Here is a 23,643-nt window from a genome sequence, read left to right on the forward strand (position 1 = left end):
TGTTGCAAAATAAACCTGATTTATATAAAATAAACCTGATATACTCCTCCTTTCAGTGTTGACACTGGAAGCCTCTCAGCTGGGAAGCCCCCCCCCTTTTAGAGCGAGAGCGTGCCTGTGCACAAGAGGGGAGGGAACAGTGGGAGGGGGGAGGGAGAATCGCAAGCAGACTCTGTGCTGAGTGTGGAGCCTGACGTGGGGCTCGATTCCATGACCCTGCAGTCATGACCTGAACAGAAATCAAGAGTTGGACACCTAACCGACTGAGCCACTCAGGCGCCCCAAGAACTTCTCGCTTTTGTTTTGGACTACGTGCTCTTAAATTTTGTCACTGAAGTCAGCGTGAAGGAAGTGGCTGTCCTTTCCGATCTCTATTTTAAAGACTGAATAACAGCACAGTTGCTGCTGTTGGTTCCAGGCCTGTAGGCCTTGTCGAGAGAGGCATGTTCCGCTTGTGTTCGTTGGGAATATCGACGAACACTTGCCTTTCGACGGGGCAGAAAGCAGGAAAGAAGGGATGTCCTGAGACCCTTCACTGCACCAACGGCCTCTTGAAAGCTGGGGTCTGTGAGAACAGGGAATGGCACTTCGCCTCTGCGGGCAGAATCCCTGTGAAATGCCCTTGAGGAGCTGGTTTTATGCTTGAGGTTGCTGACGCCTGTGCCTTACTGTAGTAGAAAAGTCCTGAAGTAGGACCTGAGGACGGCAGCGGCCTGTTGGAGATGCTCGGGGCTGGCAAGGCTGTTTGAGGACCTCCACCAGACACCAGTGTCTGTCGAGCCACGTGGGCAGCAGGAAGGGCAGACAGAAGCCCAGGGAAGCGGGCCCTTCTTGATACATGCCGCCCTGCTCGGCTCCCGGGAACGCAGCCCCAGTCGTGCCCCACACGGGCAGACGCAGGCTTCTCTGGGCTTCCGCAAATCCCGGACCCTTCCTGGGGAATCCTCAGAAGGGTCTCTAGCTAAAAGCTCTAAGGGGATTTCTCTCTCTCTCTCTTTTTAAAGTAAGATTCTTTCTTTGTTGCACACAGTTGCTGCTGTATGAAGTCGTGGGAGAGCGGGGATGGTGTGTTGGGAGTGCTGGGGGGACGCTCTGAGTTCGAGAGGCTTGTGTTTTCCATGTGAACTGGAAGATACTAAAAAGTTACAAAACCCAAGACATTTGAAAATTACACTGAAGAACTGATGAGTGGTTGGGTCCGGTATGTTTCCAGAGCGTGTGCAGGCTGTCTCGGGTGGGCCGTCTGCGCTGCTACATCCGTGGGCTGCTCTGTTGCCTGTGCCGTGTGTCCCACGGGGGTCACCACTGTTGAGAGCCTGGTGTGCTGCGAGGGTGCGTGCTTGCCAGAGTCTCAGCTCACTCTTCTCTCTGCACCACCATTTCAGACATCGGCCTGGGAAGTGACTCTGTGTGTGCCCGGCCCTCATCTCATCGGATCAAGTCTTTTGACTCCCTGGGAACTCAGCCTTCTCACAGTCGGACTTCAAAATTGTTCCAGGGCCAGTATCGAAGCTTGGTAAGTTTGAGTTGATCGGAGGGACGTTGGGGAGATGAGTGTATACAGGTGTGTCCAGAAAGGTTGCACGTGCCCTTGAACTGGGTACTGCCCAGCTGGAGGGTGCTTTTGCTTTGTTCCCGTTGTTCCTTTGCTGGGCTGTGGCGTTTGCATCTCCCGCATTATCCACGTTACCCTTGACTGCTTCTGAGAAACTTGTGCAATTTGGGTTATATTTTAAGATTCCTTAGATGTGCTCATCTAGGGAGATGGCTGCTTTAAAGTGTTACCCGGATCCTTGTATTTTTTTTGCTTTGTGCAAACGTACAGAAGTATGGGAGTCAGAGCTTTAGATGTGCAAGGAAGAAATGGCCAACAGCTAAAGGATCAAAATGTGGTGTTTCTAAGCATGACCTAGAGTGCTTTCCTGAGTCTGCATGTGGTCGGCGAAGGAGGGACTCCCTTCGGATGGCTGGTGTTGATGTGGAAAAGGAACCGAAGTGAACGGTTATCCTGGGAGGTGGAGGAAGATCCACGTCTAAGTTGTTAGGATGCGGCCGTGAGCAGAGAACATCGGGTGGAGCGGTGAAGCTGCACCGAGATGCAGCGCAGGGCGGGATGGGGACCTGGTGTGGAGAGGCCGTCCCTGCTCTCCTGGTATGAACGCGCACAGCCCTCTTTGGAGCTCGTGGGTGCTTGCACTTGGTCATGTGACTTCGTTTTCATGGACCACTTCAGTAAACCTGTGTTAGAGACAAATGGTCTTGCCCATGAGTCTGAGGAGAACCTGGCTCTGAGTGACTGGGGGCCACAGATACAATGTCAGCTTCGACGCAGAAAGGAAGATTACGTAAGTTAATGGTGACACTAAGAAAGAAAGTGGCTAGAGTTGTATTTTGTGGAGGGAATTTGACTTTAATTCATGGAGGAGGGTTGAAAAAGAAGCTACAGAAGGCAGTGGGATATTTACGTGTTCCTGAACTTTGTGAACCCAGGTGAGACTTAAAATATCTCCGGCTCGTTAAAAATTAATTCTGTGGTATCGTGATCCCAGGAACACTCACTGTTCATTGTTGGCTCTCCTCAGAGTGGCGCCATCACCGTCTCTGCTCTTGCATGTGCTACACCGCGTGTCACTCTTCTGTGCGCACTGTTCCAGGTGCTGTTCCCTGTACTCCCTCAGACGGCCCCCCAGTGACCCCACGAGGCACTGGGTTTCACACTAGGTGAATTTTGCAGAGCGCTTTTGGGAGTATTTTGATTCTAAATTGAGGAAGAATACATAACCTACTTGAAAAACATTTTAAATGGAGGTTTTATAAAATTCTTGGGGGAAAATCGAAGAAAACAAACTTAACACACTCTGAGTAAAGAAATACCTGTTGCCTCACCCATTTACCTGTGCTAACTTTTTAATATTTTAGAGCATGAGTGCATGTGAGGTGGGGAGGGCTGCAGGAGCAGAGAGAGAATCCCAAGCAGGCTCTGCGCTGTGTAGCGCTCCGTCCTGTGACCCTGAGATCACGACCTGAGCTGAAACCAAGAGTCAGATGCTCCCAGGCACCATTACCTGTGTCCATTTGACTACTTGTTTTTGAGTACCTGAAGACTTGATTGCAAATGTAAAATTTTAAGTAAAATGCAGGTAAATGTGATGTTGAATAGTGAGTGTTCCTGGGATCACGATACCACAGAATTGATTTTTAATGAGCTGGAGGTATTTTAAGTCTCACCAGAAATTAAAAGCCCTCTACCGTGTCTCCTGTTTGGCATCTGTGATTGGAGGAGACCCCATTAGCTGCTGGTGAGAGGAGCAGGGGCAAGGCTTCTCTTCCACGCTGCGTGAGGATGACCTTTGCCTTTAGGTTTTTCCGCAGGTGTTCACAGTCCTTGGAGGTAACTTTCTTGGATTAAAAATTAGGGTAAGGATGGCAAAATTTTTAAAGCTGGGTGATGGGTGCCACAAAGAGATTATTTTCTTAATGTCATTTATAATTGTGCCAAAAGGAATAAAAAAGGAATAAACGAGATCCAGGAGGTGAACAGCTTGTACTCTGAACACTACAAAACAGCGAAGGAGCTCGAAGTCGATGCCGGCCGATGGGGACATGCTCCTGGGTTAGAGAGTCCGTGCCGCTCACGGGCCCACACTCCCCTGAGCAGTCTGCACACTCGCTGCGGTGCCTGTCAGGGTCCCAGTAGTTGGTCCCAGAACTAGAACAAGGCCTGGTACAATTTTCGTGGAGCCACAAAAGACTCAAGAGTGGACAAGGCGGTTTTGAGGAAGAGCAGTGCCGGCGGTATCGCCGTCCCCGGTTTCAGGGCGCGGCGCAGGGCCGGCGCAGGAGTGGACCCAGGTCAGCGGGACAGAGCCGGGAGCCAGAAGTGAGCCTCCGGCTGTGCGTCCGAGATCAGTAAACGTCGTCTCAGTCGGTGGCAGAGCCGGTAAGATTATACCACGGGGAGACGCTCTCTCTGAACAGTGGTGTGGGGACCAGACGCTTCCGTACAGCACACACGAGAATAAGCTCAGACCGACGAAAGATCCCAATGCGAGACCTGAAATCATAAAACTCCCAGAAGCAAACAAAGGCAGTCCTTTCTTTGACAACAGCCGCAGAAACCTTTTTCGTGGTAGGTCTCCTCCGGCGAGGGAGACAGACAACTACGGGGAGTGCAGCAGAATGAAACGCCTCATTGTCAAAGGAGCCATCAGCAGATGAACTTGCCGAATGGGAGAAGTTTCTTGGAAGGGACCTATTTGATAAGGAGTTTGTATCTAAAATATATTAAGAACTTACAGAAATGAACATCAAAAAATCTGATTAAAAAATGCACAGAGGACCTGAATAGACGTTTTCCCAAAACCCTGCAGGTGGCCCGAAGACCCACGAGGAGATGCTGAGCGTCACTAACCATCACAGACTTGTGAACCACGGCGCGAGAACCCCTCACTCAGTCGGAATGGCTAGCCTCGGGCAGACCGTTGGCAGGCACCAGCGTAAATTCCTGCAGCCACTGTGGGAAACAGTACTGCGGTCTTCAGGCTGAAAATAGAAATTCCCTGTGATCTGTGACTCTGCTCTGAGTATGTGCCCGAAGAAAACAAACGCTGATTTGAGAAGACCCATGCACGTCTGGTTTACTGCAGCATTATTTGTAGAAGCGACCCGAGTCCCCGTGGACAGCTGAGTGAGGGCGTGCGGTATCCTCGAGAGGGCCTATTACTCAGCCGTGAAGAGTAAGGTCACGCCATTGTGTAGCACGGATGGGCCTAGAGGGGGTGCAGCGGAACGACACCCGTCAGAGAAAGACAAGTACTACCTTAGTCCACTTGCAGTTGGTTTCTGAGAAACGAAATAAAAAGCAAAAACAAACCCATAGAGAACAAACTGATGGTTGCCAGAGGGGGCTGGGGGATGGGCAAAGTGGCCGAGAGGAAGGAGGAGAAGGACGACTTGGTGACACGTGGATTCCCAGCTGCCCATCACTTTCTGTTCTGTTTGTAATGTTCCATGGTAAGCTGAAAACGATCCGAGGTTTCCTGGACACGAATTTTGCAATCTCCCGATCGTGTACGGCACTGCCGTTCCCAGGGCAAGGGTTGGTGCTCTCTCAGGGCCCTTGGGCGCACGTCCTGACTCTGCACTTGCCCCTCTGGTTGGCCAGGTCTCGCCCGGCCGCCGCCTCGGAGCTTGCTGTCCGCGCAGTCTCGCTTCCGGGTCTCGGAATCCGGCTGCTCCTGGACGGTCTCCTGCGTGGGAGGTGGGCGCTGGTGAGCAGTCGCAGGGCCTTGTCTGCACTGACCTGGAAGCTCGGACTTCCTTTCCTTGGCCCTTCCCTGTCGCTCCCTCTTTATCCTTTTCTGGGGGTACCCTCCTGTTCCTCTGTGCCCTGAGTTTTCATCCCTTGACTCCTGGTAAGTATGGCGTGGGCTCCCGAGTTTCCCCTCCACAGGTGGGGAGAATAGTCCGATGAGGGGACGTGGTTGCTCCCGTCACCCTTGACTCACCTGACAGGAGCCCTTAAAGCCCTTCCTGGTCCCTGTGGTCCCTGCTACCTCCTGGGACTGGTCACTGAGCTCCCAGAACAGTCTCTAAGGCACGTAGGACCATATATCCGTGTGTTTTTCACAGTTTTAACCTTCCCAGTTCCTCTGCCCAGCAAGCATGGGAGTACTGGGCTGGCTCGGTGCACTAGATGTCCTCGATTCGGAATGCTCTTGAAAACCTTCCCACGCAGCTGAAAGTAGTGAGTGTCTCACGGCTGATGGTGTGGGCCGGCCGCATTTGGAACACACAGGGGACATCGTCTAGTTGCTGCGTCTGCTCTGAGGAAACAGCCGCAGAGAAGTCACATTTACACACAGTCACGAGTCCGGGAAGTACTAGCTGGTGGAGTAGAAACTGGGTGTTCCCTGACGGGATTTTCTTCTATCAGTGGAGTTCTGAGCGCTTGCAGGGAGCAGGGGATGGGGCTCACGTGACGGCACGCGCCGGAACATCCTGGTTTCAGGTTACTAGGCTGACTTCAGAACGCGGGGTCAGAGCACTTGCTTGGGGCAGATCTGGATGTGCGTGGTATGACTGACAGGCGGGCCTCCGTAGGCCTCAGGAGGTGGCCGGTGGTGGGGAAGGTTCCTGCTCCCAGCGGAGGTACTGTACCCCTCCCCCGCAGTTTCCTCCCCTCACTGACCTGAAACCTGGATCAAGGAGAACAGCCTGATGAATGTCTACAAGTTGCACATCCCGTGTAAGATCGAGAAGCAGAACTTGACCAGACCAGCGTCACCATCGTTAGGTCTTCCTTTCCCAAAGCCATCTGCTGTCCTGATCTCTGATGGCAAAGCCAAGCTTTCCTGTTTCGTAGTTGGCATAAATGGAACTGGTGTGCGTACACGCTCTGTGAGCGGCTGCCCTCGCTCAGCCCGTTACCTCGTGGGCTGCCGTGGGCTGTCCCCTTGGACCCGGAGACGGGGCGAGCTTTAGTTGCAGGAGCACTTTTAAAAATGGGAAGAAGAGAAATCCAAAATAAGGTAGTGGTTAAATACCTCCCGTGGTTCCGTGGCCCCGGGGGCAGTGACTGGAGCGCTCCTCGTCCGCGTGGGTGAGGGTTCCGTGCGGTATCGTGGGTGGGCACGCCTTGCATCCCGCCTTGGGCGTCCTGCTCTCTTAGCACTCCTTAGGACAGCCTCTTCCATTGAGGTCTCTAGTACGTCCTGAACCGGTGGACGTCTGTGGAATCAGAAATTTAGATGGATCTAGGCTGGCTCCCTGCCTGTCCACGGGCCCCTGTCCTTCCCCTGTGGAGTGGCCGTTTCTGAAGCGGAAGAGGCTTCTGTGGTGTTTCTCAAGTGTGTGCCTGACTGCAGAGAATTTGCAACTTGGGGGGGGGAGTGTAGTTGACCTCACTTGTCATGTTCCGGTCTCCTTGGTGCCCGGGGAGGGCCTCAGCACTGGCTGCTGAGCTGAGGTGGATGGGCTGACTGCAGGGTCGTTCCTGGGCGGTAGCTCGGCCTCCGAGGGGCCTGCTCTGTGCGTGTGCCCGGTTACGTGTCGCATCCACTATGGAAGGTGATGACCAGGATGGGTGCTGTGCGGGTTTTGCACTGAGCCAGCTTGCCCCGGGTGGTCGCCGAGAGGAGGGCGTGGCGGATGGCCTGTGTGGGATGAGCCGACCCAGAGTGGCTGCTCAGCCTGCTTCCCTCCCCAGAGCGGGGACATGCGTGCTCTTTCCAGGGGTCTTCAGCTGCCTCTCACCACTCGCGTGCGCCAGCAAGCGTCACATTTGAGGTGATAGGTCGGCCGGAGCTTTGTCTTTCAGTGTTGCCAGATGCTAAGACCTGTCCTAAGCGTTAAATACGCAGTATGTGTGACGCGTTTAATTTACTGGGTGAAACATTTAATAGATGTGTTTAAGCAAATCAATTTTTATAACCTATTGATGCGAGATACACAAGTATTAAACATTTGGGGAGCTGTCTGCCCCTCCTCGAGCCCTGTCCCTGTGTCTATGCTGCTTTCTCTGTTTGGTGACACGTGCACCTAGTTCGGAATCGGGTCCTTCAGGACTTGGGGCAGGAGGAGCCAGGCGGCCAGCCACCTCCCATCTCTCCCACTGTCTCAGTGAACGCCTGTGTGAAGCTTGGTTGCCTAAACCTGCCGTGGAGTAGGGGTGTGGGGGTCTCACACTGCGCCCCAGGCCTGTACCTTCCTCCTGGATTTCCCCTGTGATTTCTGTTGGGTCTAGTCCACTTAGCATCACCACGTCCCAGACCCACAGCGTGGCCGGGGCCTGTGCAGTGACTGTTCGTCCTTTCCTGACCACGTTTTGTTGTCCAGAACTAGGAATTGTTGCCGTTGGAGCTTTCTCTGCACCGTCCCTGACTGTAGCCCTGGTCTCCTGCCAGTTTCCAAGAGTCTCCTGTGCTTCCGGACTGGGGAGCGTTTCTCACTCCTCCCCCGGGGGCACCCCTGCAGTCTCGTGCCACCGTGGGAGCTGTCCTGCGCCCACCCTCCCCTCCCTCTGAGCCCCGCTCGTCCCTCCCTCCACCGTGCAGAAGGTGGAGTTGTCTGCTCTTCCCTGGCTGGCTCCCCTGTTGTGGGGCACAGCTTTCAGAGCCTCATGAGGAGTGGGGCTCCGAGGGCTACGGGATGTCCTTCCCCGTCTCCTGGGACCCCTGGGTGCAGGCCGACAGGGTGCGCCCCGTCAGGGGGTGAGTGGGCCTGCCTGCGGCCCCTCCTTGGCTCCTCCCACCCAGAGATGAGGCTTTCCCTGGGGGCAGTGTTTGCTTTACTCCTCTTAGTAGTTCGCAGTGGCGAGCCTCTGCAGAACCGAGGCTGGGATAGATGGAAATAGAAACTCTACCCCGTCTGCCTCCCTCTTCCCACCTTTCAGAGATGGGCACATGTGCTTAATCTCCGAGGACAAAATGCAGATGGAAAGGAGATACCATTTCTTGCCAGCAGTTGGGCGCGAGTAAAAAGGCCGCGGTATCCCGTGCCGGCGGGCGTGCGGAGAGAGCGCCGGCCCTTCGGTGCGTTGGTGGGAGTGCCGCGGCTGTGAGCGGGGCCTGCGGAGGGCAGCTTAGAGATCGGTGCTGAAGTTGAGTGTGTCATACATGTTTTCTGACCCGAATTTAATGTGTAGGCTTATTCAGAGGTGTGTGCAGAGATGTGCAGAGAGTTTCAACGGAGCCTTGTTGCGCCGGAGAAAAACTGGAGAGACGGCCTTCAGTCCGGTAATGGAGAGTGAGTTGGTGGCACAGCCGTACGGTTAGTTATGTGGTTCGTTAAGACTGAAGTGATTCTAGTGCTAGACGTGACCACACTCTTAACTCAGGGGGCTGTACAGACGCTCCGTGTGCTTTGATGTCAGTGGACGTGTGGAAGTGTGCAGTGTGGACACGGGCCTAACCGTGGCAGAATAAAGTCTTTCAGGCATGAAGAGGGTTTCCTCCGGGACGGGAGCCGAGTGCTGGAGGTCAGGGCACTGGAACAGGTCCCCAACCTGTTTGTGTGCTTGGACAGTTTTTCTGCTCTTGGCACAGGGCATTCCGGTCAAACATCATCTACTTTGATGTGAAGTAGACGCCATGACGTTTTTCTCCCCCTTCTTCCCTTTCAGGACATGACCGACAATAGCCACAGCCAGCTGGTTGTGAGAGCCAAGTTCAACTTCCAGCAGACCAACGAAGACGAGCTCTCCTTCGCCAAGGGAGACGTCATCCATGTCACGCGGGTGGAGGAAGGCGGCTGGTGGGAGGGCACGCACAACGGCAGGACCGGCTGGTTTCCTAGCAACTACGTGCGGGAGGTCAAGCCGAGCGGTGAGTGCGGCGCTGGCGGAGGGGCTGCTGCCTCCCCTCGGGGCGGGCGCTGCACCGGGGGGGGGGGGGGGGGGGGGGGAAGGCTTCTCTCCGGGTGGACTTGGGGAGATGGCCCTGGGCAGAGGAGTCACGCTCTTGCCCACTGCTTCTTCCAGCCGCCTTGGGGTGCTGGCATGAAGGGTCCATCCTTAGAGCAGCATTTCATTCAGTCCTTATAATCCATTTAAAATAAGGACTTGGGGTTTGCCGTGTCACACAGGCTGTTCATTTGTATCACTACGGGTGCTTTCAGCAATGAGGTATGATTTGTTTTTCTTCGTAGGGTGTTTTAAAATGCATCACTTAGTTTAGGTTTCCTGTAATCAACTTCATTGACTGCTAAAAATTTATTCAGAGGCTGATGCTATTTGAAAGGGCGAAGTAGCGGTTGCACTCCCTTCATTTCTGCTGTGGGATTCTTGAGGAGTTAGAAGTTCTGAGGCCTCGGGCCTAGCCTTCTGTCAGAGGGGTGTGGCCGTGACAGTCTGTGTGCCCAGCCGTGTCCTCTGCGGGTGCGGTCTTGCTTGGGGCTGTGCCGCGACAGCGGCTGTCCTTCCAAGTGCGTGTCTCTTCGTGGCACAGCTCGGGGGCCCGCGTGCGCCGTGTACAGGACTGCCGGCTGCATGGGTGCGGCCGCGGAGGTCTTGGGCACATGGGTGACCACGCACACTTTGGGCCTGGGGGAGCCGACCCTGTGGCACAGCCCCAAATGTCTGTAGCTCTGACACCCAGAAGCTTACTGTGGCAGCCTGCTGCTGAGCAGACGCCTTAACTGGGGCGGCGAACAGTGGGCAGGCATGTGTTTCGTGGGTCCCCCGGTGCTGTCTCCTTACAGTAAAGTCAGGAGGTCTTGCTGAAAGAGCAGACGACCCCACGTACTTGTAGTCCTGCCGCGTGTGGGAAAGCGTCCGCGCCGAAGGGCCCTGCCCTTCCAGCCTCGCTGTCCCAGGCCTGCTGTGTGCAGCCCTCGGGCCGCTGTGAGCGTGGCGCCGAGTGCCCCCCCCAGCCCTCTGACACCAGCTGGGTGGTGTCCCCGAGGCTCGGTGACCTCACTGGTAATTTGCTGGGCATAAGAGCGCTGGGGGCGTCTTTTGTTCCCGTACTTGGCCTTTGAGCGTGTTTCCTGACCCGAGCCTCAGAGCCCTGCTCATTTCCTGAGTCCCGAACCAGGCGGCAGACCAATGTTTTTCTCTGTTTCAAGACCACGTTTTGCTTGTCCATTCATTGGTTGCTGGACATTTGTTTTTTTCCCACCTTTTGCTGTTGTCAGTAGTGCTGTTGTGAACCTGGGTGGGATCTGCTTCAGTCCTGTCCGTCCTCTCGGCCGTGTGCCTTGGGGTGCAGTTGGCTCTGGGTGCCCGTGAGACCCTGATGAGCTGCCTTGCTGCTCCCCCCAGCAGTGCACGATGGTTCCAGTTTCTCCACGTCCTTGACCACACTTTCTCTTTTGGGATAGCAGTTATTGGGTGTGAAATGGTACTTCACCGTTGCCATTTTCCTCTAGTTGATAACAAAGACAGTATCTTTACTGCAATAAAGGTCACAGTAAATAGTGTCTTTGTTGCTTTTTTTTTTGGTTATCATGTGAAGTGCTGTAATTGTGGCCTCATTCCATCCCCACCACGACCCCCAAAGCTGTTGGGATACTTAGGTTCTGGGCCCAGATCTTCCTAATCCACGCAGGTGAGTAGCCAGCTGTGCCCACAGCACTGGTGTCCGGCTGACTGGGGTGGAAACGTCACCTTAGTCTCACAGACTCAGCTGCTGGGCTGGGCCTGCCAGTAGTCCCTGGTCAGGCCCCGGGAAGAAAGCCCAGCTCCCAGCCAGTCCTGCAGTCTGATGGCCTCCTGGGGGCCGAGAGTGCTGCCCTGGGCCATTCCCAGGAGGATGCTGGAGTTGGGGAAGGGTGAGGGGAGGGTGAGGTGGTCTTTGCCTTTCCCAGTGAGGGCCAGGGGGCCACAGAGCTGGTGCTGGGGCAGCCATCACTGTGGAGCCCGGCTTGGCCCATCTCTGTTGAACGTGGGCCTTGAATTCTGCTGTGAGTGACTCATTTATTTTCTATTTATTAATTTTTAAAGATTCTGTTTATCTGAGAGAGAGAGAGCGAGCAGGGGCAGGTGGCAGAGGGAGAGGGAGAAGCAGACTCCCTGCTGAGTGTGGAGTCTGATGTGCGACTCGATCCCAGGACCCTGAGATCGTGACCTGAGCCAAAGGAAGGCGGCTGCTTCACCAACTGAGCCACCCGGCTGTTCCACGAATGACTCATTTTATTTATTTATTTATTTATATTTATTTATTTGAAAAGATTTTATTTATTTATTTGACAGACAGAGATCACAAGTAGACAGAGAGGCAGGCAGAGAGATTGGAGGAAGCAGGCTCCCCGCCGAGCAGAGCCCGATGCGGGGCTCGATCCCAGGAGTCTGGGATCATGACCTGAGCCGAGGGCAGAGGCTTAACCCACTGAGCCACCCAGGCGCCCCATGAATGACTCATTTTAATGGGAATCTTGGGTTGACCTTGAGTTGCCGCAGGCAAAATGTAGGCGGAATTTTCCTTGTCAGGTATTTCTCTCCTCGTGGAGTTTTGAGTCACCCTTTGACAGTTACGTGGAAAAGATAGTCCGTGAGTCTCCAAGTCCTCTTCTGGTGGCATTTGGGAGTTGTGTCCCCAAGGACGTGGGCATGCGTGGTGTTGCTCCTGGTGGGCCGCGGCTTCAGCACGCCCTCGTGAAGTCTGGTGGTGCCGCACCAGGCCTTGTTCCGGGGGGCGCCCGGCCAGACGGCTGGTGGGGACGAATGCCGCGCTGAGAATAACTAGCTGTTACGTGGGGGGCGGGGGCGGGGGGAGTTGACTTAAGGAAAAAAAGTATTTAGAAGGGGCACCTGGCTGGCTCGGTCAGTGCAGCGCGCGGCTCTCGGTCTTGGGGTCGTGCATTTGAGCCCCCACATTGGGTGCAGAGATTATTTCAAAATCTTTAAAAAAGAAAGCCGTTACGTGTCTTGGTTGACTTACGTCAGGGTGACTGCATGCTGTTCCACCAGTTTTACATCTTCCCCTGTTTCTCTGTGCACGCCCATGAGAGACCCTTTTAAACACGTCACCACATTGGGTCACACGGAATCCCAGGTTTTTGTACTGGACGGAGACAAGTAACATTGGAAAATTTCCTCTTTTTCTGTTTGTTTAAAGTGTAAAGAGCATGTTTGCTCCAACTGGTGACCCGTCATGCTAAGTGTTCTTTAGCTGACAGTCGGGCTGAAGGGATAACCTCGTGCGCCGCGTGCACAGATTATCTGAGTACATTCTAGGGAAACTTCCCCCTGTCTGAGTTTAGATGTGGGCATTTAAGACAGGCAGGAAATTCTGTTTTTACTCTATCGCTTCACAACAGTGGAGAACTCGAGAGCCACAACGGCCTGCTGGTATTGTCATTCCTCAGTGACTCCTGTGACTTTCTGATTTTGGACAAGTGTTCCTTTTTGGAAGGATGTGTTTCAGATAAGCATTGTAATTCACAGTGTAATTCTTCATTTTCCGTAAACAAAACGTGCTACATCTGTCAATCACGTAGGATCATTTCCTTGTAAAACAAAAATGTGGACATCCTTTAAATGGTGAGTTTCTGCCTGTTACAGTTCTGATTCATGAATCGTGTTCTTGAATAAACACACCCACAGTCAGCCTCTCAGTGACCCTTTCTGGGCTGCCTCTAGGTAAGTGCTCGAGGATGTCTGCTTCATCTGTCGCGCTTCTTGGAAGTGTAAGTGGCCGTGAGCGTTTGGCCTCGTAGCTGCAGGCTGTAGCCGCCCTGGGGGGCCTCACCTGTGTAGGCGTGTGCCCTTGACCTGTGCGTACCTTCTTGTTTCAAATAACCTTCCCTGAAGACTGCTGTCCCCCGAGAGTCTGCAGAAGGGCGTTTCCATAGCTTGCTGTGAGTGTGGCACGTACCCGTTACTAACATTGACTTTCCATGCGTATTGTTTTGATATGTAAAAAACATGGAATTCTGCCTTTCGTACACACAAGGGGTATGTTTTATGCACGTTCAGTGAAGAATTTCTTAAATTGGAGACCGAAGGAGAAAAGCAACAAGGTGGGTGTTCCTGGGGGAGAGGGCGCTGCTGGCTGCTGCTCTTGAGTCCGTCTGCCGGTAGCGGACCTCCCTGCAGGTCATGCACCCCTGGGCTGGGGGGGTCATGGTTCCTTTTGACATCAAAAAGTGACCCAAAACGCAAACTGGGTTTAATTTTGTTGTGGAAAAACCGTGTTATGGATATAATCTGCAGGGAAGGGATCAGAGGTGACGAGTGTACTTTTGTATTGCTGGAAGTGTGTGTGTGCGTGTGCGATGTTAGGGTTCCGCGGGCCTGCAGGGTAAGGCTGCTCTGCGGGGGAGGCCTGGCTGCCGTTTCTTCCAGGTGGAGGGGTGATAACAGGCGGGAGAGTTACCCCATGTAAGATTTTACTTCTGGCGCACGTGTGGGGAAGCTGGCCGGACATACGGAGGGTCTGGGACACGAGGGTGTGGCGCCTTCTCGGGATGTGGGAGTGAGCGTTGCTGCAGGTGAGCGAGCGTGCGCGGCCCCAGACAGCTGTGTCGGCAGGTGCCGTAGGGCGTGTTCTGTGCGAGGCTGTGGCCGTGTCCCGCGCCTGGTCAGACATGCTGTCCCAGGGACATGTCCCCTAGGGAGCTGACTTTCAGTAGTTTGGGGCTCCGAGCTGACGGTCCTCCAGTATTAAGGATGTTCTTTTAAAGTTCTGTGCGTGCTTATGACACAGTCGGGTGGTGGGAGCCTGTGAAGACCAAGCAAGGAGGACATCCCCGGGGATGGAAGCGGAGTTCCGGCTCCCCCTGCCTCCGCATCCAGCCCACAGCCCCTCTGCAGCCCCCCTGCGACCCCCTGCAGCACACACGGGGCTTCTGTGCGCGGACGTGCGTCCGGGAGACGTGCTTCCTGGGCGCCTCGTCTTCCTTCCCTCCCCGTGTAAACCTGGACCTTCCGTTTTCTTCTCCCGTTGCTTCCCTTCATCAGTAATGTTGACCGTAAACTCGGGGGGTGCTTGGCTGTGACCCACTATGTAGCACAAGCTCCCACCTTGGCCTTTCCCACCCGTCCGCTCTGCCTCGGGTCGCCTGCGCTCTGCACTCGGTTCCGCGACCACAGGCACTGCCCAGGCGGCACACGCTCTGTTGTGGGAACTAGGAGAGTAACAGTGAGAAAACCTAGTGTCCTTCCAGAGATCATGAAGCTTGCCTGTGGCTCCCTGAATAGAAAATGAGGTGGAGTGGACAGGTGAGAAGGGGAATGTCCCTTGGGCATTCTGCTGCCATTAAATAAAAGGCTGAGAGGTAGAATGGGGCGTGCTGCGTAGACCTTACCAGGTTCCCTGGGTTCGGTAAGCCGGCTCAGAAAATCACTGCTGGCGGGCTGGAGAGTAGCGAACTCCGACAGCAACTGGCATGAGAGGGTAGGAGCCCCTGTTTTGTCCACTGTGGCAGTGGCCTGATGGTTGGGTTTGAAAGTCCCGAGTCTGACAGACACCGTGAAGTATTGATGGTAAGTTGCTAGTATCTGGGATCCCCTGCATGATGCTTCTAGAAAAGGAGGAGGGATCTCAGGGTTAACTGCTGAAGCTACGGAAGAGCTGGTTACAGACCTGGCTTTGGGGTTCGTGGGGTTCGTGGGGGGGGTTTGCAGGGGTGTACCCTGGCTTGCGGAAGTGTCCCTACAGAGGGGGCAACATTGGCCTCCTGAGGGGCTCCCGGAGTTTCTGTGGCCCCAGGCAGATCCTGGTGGGCCTCTGGGGCCTGGTGTGGATTTGGGCCTCCTCCCGCGGCTGGGGTTAGGCTCCAGGTTTTGATCTCTCCCGTGCCCAAGTAGCCAGCCCATGGCCTTGCTGGTTCTCTGGGTCGGTGGGCAGGGGCTTTAGGCTTCTCTTGGTCAGCCTGAAGGGTCAGCAAGAGGTCCCCCAACCTCAGTCCCCAGGGGCCCTCCCTGTCAGCACCACTAGGGATTCCCCGCCCCCTTTTCTGGTTGAGCACATTTATGTTTCAGTTTTCTTGTTTTTGGTGTTTTTAGTCTATTGCAAGAAGGGGAAGATCTGCATCCTCTGGCCCCTGGCAGGGCGGCATGAAATCATGTCCTCGTGGTTTCTCTGCCGTTCAGTCACAGTGGACCGTGTCCGTGCTTAGCGCTCAGGTGCGCCCCAGATGGGATGTTGGTGTTTTTTTGTTTTTATTTTCTTTTTTCTTTTCTTTCTTTTTTTCTTTCTTTCTTTCTTTTTTTTTTAAGGATACTGGGAAGGCTGAGTATTTTCTAGAGTTTCCTGTGCACATTTTTTGTCACGATTGGCCGTGACTTCTTGTCTGGTACATCAGACTTCAATGTGTGTAGGTCTTGTTGTCCTTATGTTTTAGGGATGTGGGGGTAGGGAGAGAGTGCCAGAAGGCTCCCTAAGGCTGCTCAGGAGTTCTCTGGTTAACCTGGGAACCTAGGCCCCTGCCGCTCTGCTGCGAGGAAGTGTCCCCTCCGGGCATGGCTGTTCTAGACACTGGGATGCGCGTGGGGCAGGCCCTTGTGTGGCTGTTGGCGGGGACCCTGCCCAGCCCTTGGCCTCAGCCTCGTGCCGCTGGCGGATCGGGGCAGCAGTGTCCTGCCAGCTGGGGGCGTCGGTGTCGCGGCAGGGCGGCTTGCTTACAGGGCACCGCAGGCCCTTCCTTACCTCAGGGCCCTCAGTCGGGAATGGCACACGGATTTGCGGGAGATGTTCGCAAGCCCTCCCATCCAGCTAGGTGCCGTGCAGCACCCGGCAAAGCTGTGGGCTCCCTGTTGGGAAAGGGAGAAGAGACCAGTGTTTCCCCTCTGCCTGCATTGTCTGGCTCTCTGCTGTTCTCTGTGTATTTTTATGTAATGTTAGGGCCTGAAACTTTTATTTTTTATTTTTTTTTAAAGATTTTATTTATTTATTTGACAGAGATCACAGTAGGCAGAGAGGCAGGCAGAGAGAGAGGAGGAAGCAGGCTCCCTGCTGAGCAGAGAGCCCGATGTGGGGCTCGATCCCAGGACCCTGAGATCACAACCTGAGCTGAAGACAGAGGCTTAACCCACTGAGCCCCCCGAGCGCCCATGAAACTTCTTTTAAAGAAACTTCCTTGTAGTTGTCCGAGTGTGTGCATCGAATACTGTTGCCTGTGGGGTCGCGAGGTGTGTCTGAAGTGAAGTGAGGCAGTTGGCAAGTGATTTGCTCTCACGGTTGAAGGCGCCTCAAGGCAGCAGCATGTGTGTTGGGAATTGTGGTCTCCGTGGCTGCCGTTCAGGCACCAGTGCGCTCCCCTTACTTCTGTTGGTGTTCGTCCCCTAGAGTACGGTTTGAAAGATGAGGCGGCATCATCAGGTTCCACACCTGGCTGCAGACGGGCGATGGGGAAGGAAGGTGCGGTCGTAGAACGGATGCGCCGTCCCTAGGGCTTCGGAAGGAATTCTTCTCTCACGGAGTCTCTTCCGTCCCGTGGGCAGACAGCTGAATTCTTTCAACTGGGGTACCACCGTTCGGTTTTTCAGTTTCAACCCTTTGGAAGACCTTGACAGCGCAGCGTCGAAGGAAGGCTTCGGTGCACAGTTGTGCAGGAAGGGGGGCCCACAGTGTGTGTGCGTGTTAGGCTTTTGGGGTTTCTTTCGCGAGGAAGACAATGGCAGCACTGGACAGACGGTTCGAATTCGGGGCGCAGGGCTTGCGGAGCGTTGGCGGAAGTGCAGGGAGATGGCGCACAGGCCGGTGGGAGGTTGCTGAGCACAGCCCCCCCCCCCGGCCAGAGCGAGGATTTATGCAGGGGAGGTGGGTGGGCACCGTACGGACGACCTCTCTTAGGACACGCTTCTCAGGATTTCTCCTCGCCCTTGCTCCCTGCCGGCCCCAGCAGCCTGGAGGAGGAACGGTGGGCGACGCGCACCATCCCCCCGAGGGCCGTGTTCTCAGTCAGCAGACGCTGCTCTGATAGCTGTCGCGCCGCAGTAAAGCTGGGCCACGCACGATGCTTGCCTCCCTCCCTGCCGTCCTCAGGGGTGCATTCACCGTCCTCTCTGGGGCAGACGTTCCTAGTTAAGGCTTCCTGGTGTCTTGTCTGCTGTCCCTGCTGGGCGTGGCTCTCCTTCTTTGCTTATCGCTTGGAGGCAGATCCCACCTGTTCAGAGACACCCGCGTTCTGAGTGCTCTGGAGTCTGCAGGGATAGTCCAGACCGGGGGGTCGCCGCCTTCGTCTCTGTTCTGTGCCCCTAGTATTTTGTCTTCACGACGCTCCTGAGTTGAGGGTGTGGCTCTGCGGGTTCTTTGACCTGCTGCCAGCAGTGAGCACGGTCTGTCAGATGTCGAGTCTGGATGGGGTGTATGGGCTGAGCGACGGATGGGGCGGGGAGACGCTGGCTCCTGACCTCAGCTGAGCACGAGGGGGAGAGACATGGGTCTCTGTTCGGCTTCCCTTTTCGGTGGGTCGTTTCAGCAGCGGCTCCGGACCGTCGCTCTGGGCTGCGTGGGGCTGCGTGTTTGGGGGTCTCGAGTGCCGGTCAGTAAAATGTGTTACGTTTTCATTTCAGAAAAGCCCGTGTCACCCAAGTCAGGAGCGCTGAAGAGCCCTCCCAAAGGATTTGACACGACTGCCATTAACAAAAGCTATTACAACGTGGTGAGTAATTGCAAAACCTGTTTTAAGAATAACTTGTTATTTCGGGGCGCTGGGTGGCTCAGTGGGTTAAGCCGCTGCCTTCAGCTCAGGTCATGATCTCAGGTCCTGGGTTCCAGCCCCGCATCGGGCTCTCTGCTCAGCGGGACCCTGCTTCCTCCTCTCTCTCTGCCTGCCTCTCTGCCTACTTGTGATCTCTGTCTGTCAAATAAATAAATAATCTTTAAAAAAAAAAAAAAAGAATAACTTGTTATTTTTGAGTGTGTCCACCAGTCTGTGACGAGGCATACAGGTGAACCGTACGGCACGAGGGAGGGTGTAAAAATGGCCTGTGACTGGCCGCAGTCACAACCACCAATGTTCTGCCGTCTTCTCATCTCTCTTTTGTAATCTTCTGTTTTTGTTTCAATATTTATGTAGAATTGTGCCATTTTTGTCACATACTGTAGGATTCCCTCCTCCCATTTCCAGTCTTCCAAGAGGAGATTGTGGAAAGGCTCACCATGTGGTTTAAAGCCATTACAGGCATCAGGGGGCGTTTTACTTGTGTGAGACGGGAGTGTCAGCACTGGAGGTCCGTTACCGTGTGCGCTGGCAGGTCCCCTCGCGGAGTCTTTCCTGGGGTTGCTGTGCACATCCGTCAGCCGGCGCAGAGTCTTAGGAGAGTGTCTCCACGTACGTAGGGTGAGTGTTTCAGAGTCTGAAGCTGCATTTGGAGCTTAGCAGTTTGTGAAGTCTAGTCGAGTCCTTCCTGGCCCCTCAGCCGTGCCGTGGGCTGCAGAGATAGGAAGGGCTCCTGTTTATTTGACAACCCCTTGAACTGTGGTATAGATCGGTGTGCCAGGCCAGCGAAGTGAACTTTGTCACTGTGGATCAGCCTTACCCCGTGGAAAGTCTGCATCTGGGGTTTCTTCCCCGCGCCAAGTCTTCCAGAGAAAGTGTCCTGTCCGGGGCTGTCCCTCCAAGGGCGCCAGGCGGCGCATCTTTGCCAGGAGCGGCTCTGGGCTGGTGCTGCTGCGAGCGGTCCTGAGGGTCTCGGTGTCAGTGTGGCTGGCAGGGAGGCCGAGGATGCGTGAGGCTGGGCCTTGAGTCCATATCCCCGGCGCACTGAGCACGCTGTCCGTGGGCCGCGGACCTCGCTGGGCGCCATGAGCTCCGGACGGTCGGTTGTCGGAATGCGCGTCGGTTCGTAGCTGCTCTGCACGGGCCTGGCGGGGGCAGCGGCTTGTAGCCGTGGGCAGAGGTGCAGCAGGGCATCTCCGCTTCTCACCTGTGGGTGCGGTTCGTGGCTTCCTCTACCTGCCCCCACCCTCGTGTCTGCGCTGCCTCTGCCTGGTTTCCCTTCCATGCTTCTCGGTCCGCAGCCTCTGTGCGATGCCCTGGCCGTCTCAGGTTGGTTCCCTCCGTTGGCCAAAGCCAGGCTCCTCTACTGAGCAGCCCTTCCCTTGAGTCTCAGCCTCTGCTTCTCGCACTTCAGTTCTTCTCCCAGTGTCCCCTGCTCCCGCTGAGCACGTGCTGCCACGCCGCCTCTGCGCCGATGGAGCGCCAGGCCTCCCCGGCACAGCCCGTACCCCGACTCCGGGGGCGCCCACCTTTCCCGGTCGCGCTCTGCCCTCCACCGTACTCTTTGGTTCTTTGTTGGCTGTTTGTTCCGGGAACGGGGCTCTGCGGAGAGTGTTGGTTTTCCACGTGTGTTGTGCTCCATGCGTGGCTCTGTGCACAAGGCCACAGTAAGAGTCGTCTTATGGCTCTTTGGGGTTTCACAGGACGAGGACTGTGGTGCTGCTTTTTCCTCTTGTATTCGTATGTGGGACGTTGGTTTCTTTCCAGGGAAGGCTTCCTGTGGCGCGTACCAGTCCTACTGCGTCATGGTGCTCTGAAGGTTGGCTCTGTGACCGCTGCTCCTGTGTGATGGTCGAGACAAGCCCAAAACCTGGGGGTACAAAGTGATTCTGGGGGACTTCAGACTGTCACGGGACATTCGTCCTGTTTCCTCTTCATGGGACTCCCGCTGCGCACGTGGTCAGCGCACTGGTGTCCGCCAGCTCTCTGAGGTGCTCTTAATGTTTCTTCATTTCTGTCTGTCCTTCAGACCGAGTAATCTCTACCGTCCTTTTTGTTGGCCGTTCTTCCACATTTCAAATCTAATGTTGAGCTCCTCTAGTGAATTTTTCACTTTATCACACCTTTCAGTTCATCATTTTCCATTTGCATTTGTTCAAATTTTCCATTTTTTAAAAAAGACTTATTTATAGTGAGTGCGCAAGTCCGTGGAGGGGAGGGGCAGAGGGAGAGCGAGAACTGGAAGCAGACCCTGCTGAGTGTGGAGCTGGAGACGGGGGGCTTGATCTCATGACCCTGAGACCACGACCTGAGCTGAAATCAAGAGCTGGACTCTTAACTGGCTGTGCCCCCACAAGCGCCCCAACTTGGTTATTTTTATAGTCGGCTACAGACTGTAGCCCTCGTTGGACTTGAGTCCTCGTTGGACTTGACTCTTTGAGAGCAGGGCTAGGCTCGCAGTAAAGTTGGGAGGATGATGGCGGTCCCGCGGGCTTCCTGCCTCCAGATGTGCACGGTTTCCCCTGTGCTCAGCATCTCCGGTGGCCTGATGGCGCTCCTTTTAGTGTAGGACAGCAACTCACGGTCTGGATGGACCGGTTCATCCATCACCTGCTGGAGGACATGGCACCTGCTTCCAGGTGCCGGGAGCTATGAGTAAAGGTGCTGCAAACCTGCGCATGCTGGTTTTTGTGTGCACGTGTTTTCTGCTCCTTTGGGTAACAACCAAGGAGGGCTGCTGTTGGGTCATGTGGTGAGAGCGTGCTCCGTTCTGGAAGACGCTGTCACACTGTCCTCCAGTGGAGGACTCCCGTGGGCTGTCTTCACTGTGTCTGGTGCCGTCCGTGGTGGGGGTTTTGCTGAGGTACTAGGTGGGCGTGCTGTCTCCTTGTTGGTGACAAAGGACGGGAGCATCTTTTCATGTGCTGATTTGCCATTTGTGTGTTTTCTCTTGTAGGGTTTCTGTTCAGTTTTCTGTCCATTGTACAGTTGGGCTCTCTTGCTGAGTTGTACGAGTTCTTTGTGTTTTGGAGAACATCTTTTACCAGATGTGTCACTTTCCCCCAAAGCCCCTCTGACTGCAGTTTGAGGACAGCGGGCACCGGTGTCGCTTTTGTGGCGTTTATCCTGCTTGGTGTGTTCTGTGTTTCCTGGGATCTTTGGCTTTGGTGTGTGACACTGATTAGGGGGAATTCTCAGTCACCACTGTTCAGTCTTTCTGTTCCTGCTCCTCCCGCAGTCTCGTTATGTGTGTGTCACGCCCGCTGCTGTCCCACAGTCCTTGCACGTTCTCTTGTGTTTTCCTGTGTCTTTTTAGTCTTCAAGGATTCCATTAGGAGCTGGAGCGCCTGGTTCTTCGGCGCGTCTTGTCTGCTCACAAGACGGTCACACGTGTCCTTCTTTCCTGTTGGTGTTTATCGGTGTGCGGTCCTTACGCTTTCCGTCTCTTCGCCGACTTCTCTTGCGCGCAGCCTGCTTTATCCACTAGCGCCCTTAGCATATTAATCGTCGTGATTTTCAGTCCCTGCTGGGACTGTTCCCGCATCTCCATTGGAAGACCAGGGGCATTTTCCTCAGATATTTTGGGAACGTGGTGAAACCCCTGAATGTAAATTCCCCAGCGTTGTGGGGGCCGCTACAGCTGGGTCTCCTCGGAGTTGTTACCGCTCAGCTTGTCCGCCCTGAGCCTCCAGCCATCCGTCAGTTCTGGTTCCTGTTTTCCAACCCAGTTGTCGCTCCCAGGCTGGTTTCTGCTGAGGCCCTGGGCCCCAGTGAGTAGGACTCTCAGTGTTTGCCTGTCGGCCTTGCCAGTCTTGGGGTTGGGGGTTTGCCTTGTGTCCTGTCCTCTCTCCCATATGGATCTAAGACACGGTGATGTTTTCAGTTTGTTCATCTTTTTTACCTGGTAGGATGGAGTGATGATTTCCACCCAGAAATGGGCATACTGGGAAGTCCCTGTGTGAACACACGGAGAGCAGCTGTAAGGCAGCCTTTTCGGGCTGTGCCCAGCGTTGGGGCCCCTCAGCCTATTTCCTTGCAATGCCTGGTTTCTGTGCATGGGTCACGTTCTTGGTTCTTTGTGTATCTCGTACATTTTCACTAAAAATTGGACACTTTAGATTTTAGTAATTCTGGATTCTGAGTTCTCCTACTCCCAGGATTGGTTGTTACTTTTGTTTGCTGACGGACTTTGACTAAGTCTGCAACGTGTCTCCCCCACGGGTACTGAAGGTTCTTTCTGTTAACGCTTGGCTTCTTAGTGTTCATCCTCAGAGCCGCAGAGCTGAGTATGTGGCCCAGGGTGCTCAGAGGTTGTGCTGGACAGCCTTCTGCTCTCTGCCAGCGGGTCTGGATGTGGTCAACGAGCATGCTGGGCGGACAGGAGGCTTTTTAGAACCTAAAAGCAATGAATGAAAACAGAAAATACCAAAATTGATTAGGCTTCATAAAAGTTCAATAAATTCTTTGCCTTCGAACAGTGGAAGCCAAATTACAAGTTAATTGGAACATTTGTAGCAGTTACAGCAACATAAGGTTATCCTTGAGGACTGAGGAGCTCATTAATGCATGTGCATTAGGGTTAGTGGATAAACATGAGAGAATGAGAGAGTGTAACACTGGAAACGTGGTTGGTGGTGTTGGACCCGTTTGGGCTGCTGTGACATGCCGTGGGCTGGCAGTGTGGGCCTGGATCCCGTGACCCCGAGGTCACGACCTGACCTGAAATCGGGAGGCAGACATTTGACCGGCTGAGCCACCTGGTGCCCCGGTGCAGACGTGTTTCAGTGGGATTATTGTCGCGATCGCTGGAGCGAGCCAAGGGTGTAGCAGCATCAGGACGACTGAGAGCCAGTGGCACACATGCCCGTAATTACTAAAAGTGCACGTGAAACTTTAAAAAAACACATGAAATACGTGTTTGTGTGCAGTAACCAGAATAAGAAATTCTGTGGGTCCTGGGGTTTAGTGATGTAAAAGTGTTGACACGGGAGGTGGAAGCGTGCCGGGGAGCGTGGCTTCTCGGGAGTGGCAGGCGTCGCCCCTTGCCCGTGCAAGCCGCAGTGGCTTTGGAGGGTGACTTTAGCGCCAGAGGCCAGACTGTTGGAGCCAGAAGCGGGCGTCAGACTTGAGAGCCGCCGTGGAAGAAGTCCCAGAGACTGGAGATACGGAGTTGGCCGTTTTCCGTGACCAATCCAGCCCCCACTGTTGTCTGTTTTCCAGCGGATAACGAGCGGTTGTCTGCGTCCTCGATCAGCGCACGATCGGGAGAGCCCTTGCTTGGGCTGGCAGAGCTCGGGGGTGCCGGCCCGCGAGTCGTGTCTGTGCCCTTTGGGACAGTGGGCGGGCCTGGGGGAGGCCCCCTCGCTGCCTGCACGGGCTCTTCATTGACAGAGGAACTTGGTAAGGCTGGCCTTGGCCGTGTTGTGTTGGCTTTAGGGAGCCTGGTGAGGCACTCGGCCTTGAGGAGGTTTTCAGGGCTGTTAGGGAGAGCGTGTAGAAAAGCACTCGGGCCTTCGGCATCATTGAGGTCCCCGTGCT

General features: G+C 54.7%; 1 protein-coding gene across 8 annotated transcripts in view; it reads left to right on the forward strand.

Moving 5' to 3' along the window:
• The window catches only part of ARHGEF7 (Rho guanine nucleotide exchange factor 7), a 122,231-nt gene that overhangs the window by 56,210 nt on the left and 42,378 nt on the right, over nucleotides 1-23,643 (forward strand). For 5 of the 8 annotated variants that reach the window (XM_047720424.1, XM_047720425.1, XM_047720428.1 and 2 more), the window contains 3 exons: nucleotides 1,386-1,516; nucleotides 9,122-9,323; nucleotides 17,957-18,045. The exons of 1 other annotated variant lie outside the window; for it this stretch is intronic. In XM_047720424.1, the coding sequence (XP_047576380.1) occupies nucleotides 1,386-1,516; nucleotides 9,122-9,323; nucleotides 17,957-18,045 (422 nt within the window). The remainder of the gene's footprint in view (nucleotides 1-1,385; nucleotides 1,517-9,121; nucleotides 9,324-17,956; nucleotides 18,046-23,643) is intronic. 2 more of the 8 variants (XM_047720431.1, XM_047720432.1) reach the window with 1 other exon arrangement.

The sequence above is a fragment of the Lutra lutra genome, chromosome 3, assembly GCF_902655055.1.
Source record: "Lutra lutra chromosome 3, mLutLut1.2, whole genome shotgun sequence".
Classification (NCBI taxonomy): domain Eukaryota; kingdom Metazoa; phylum Chordata; class Mammalia; order Carnivora; family Mustelidae; genus Lutra; species Lutra lutra.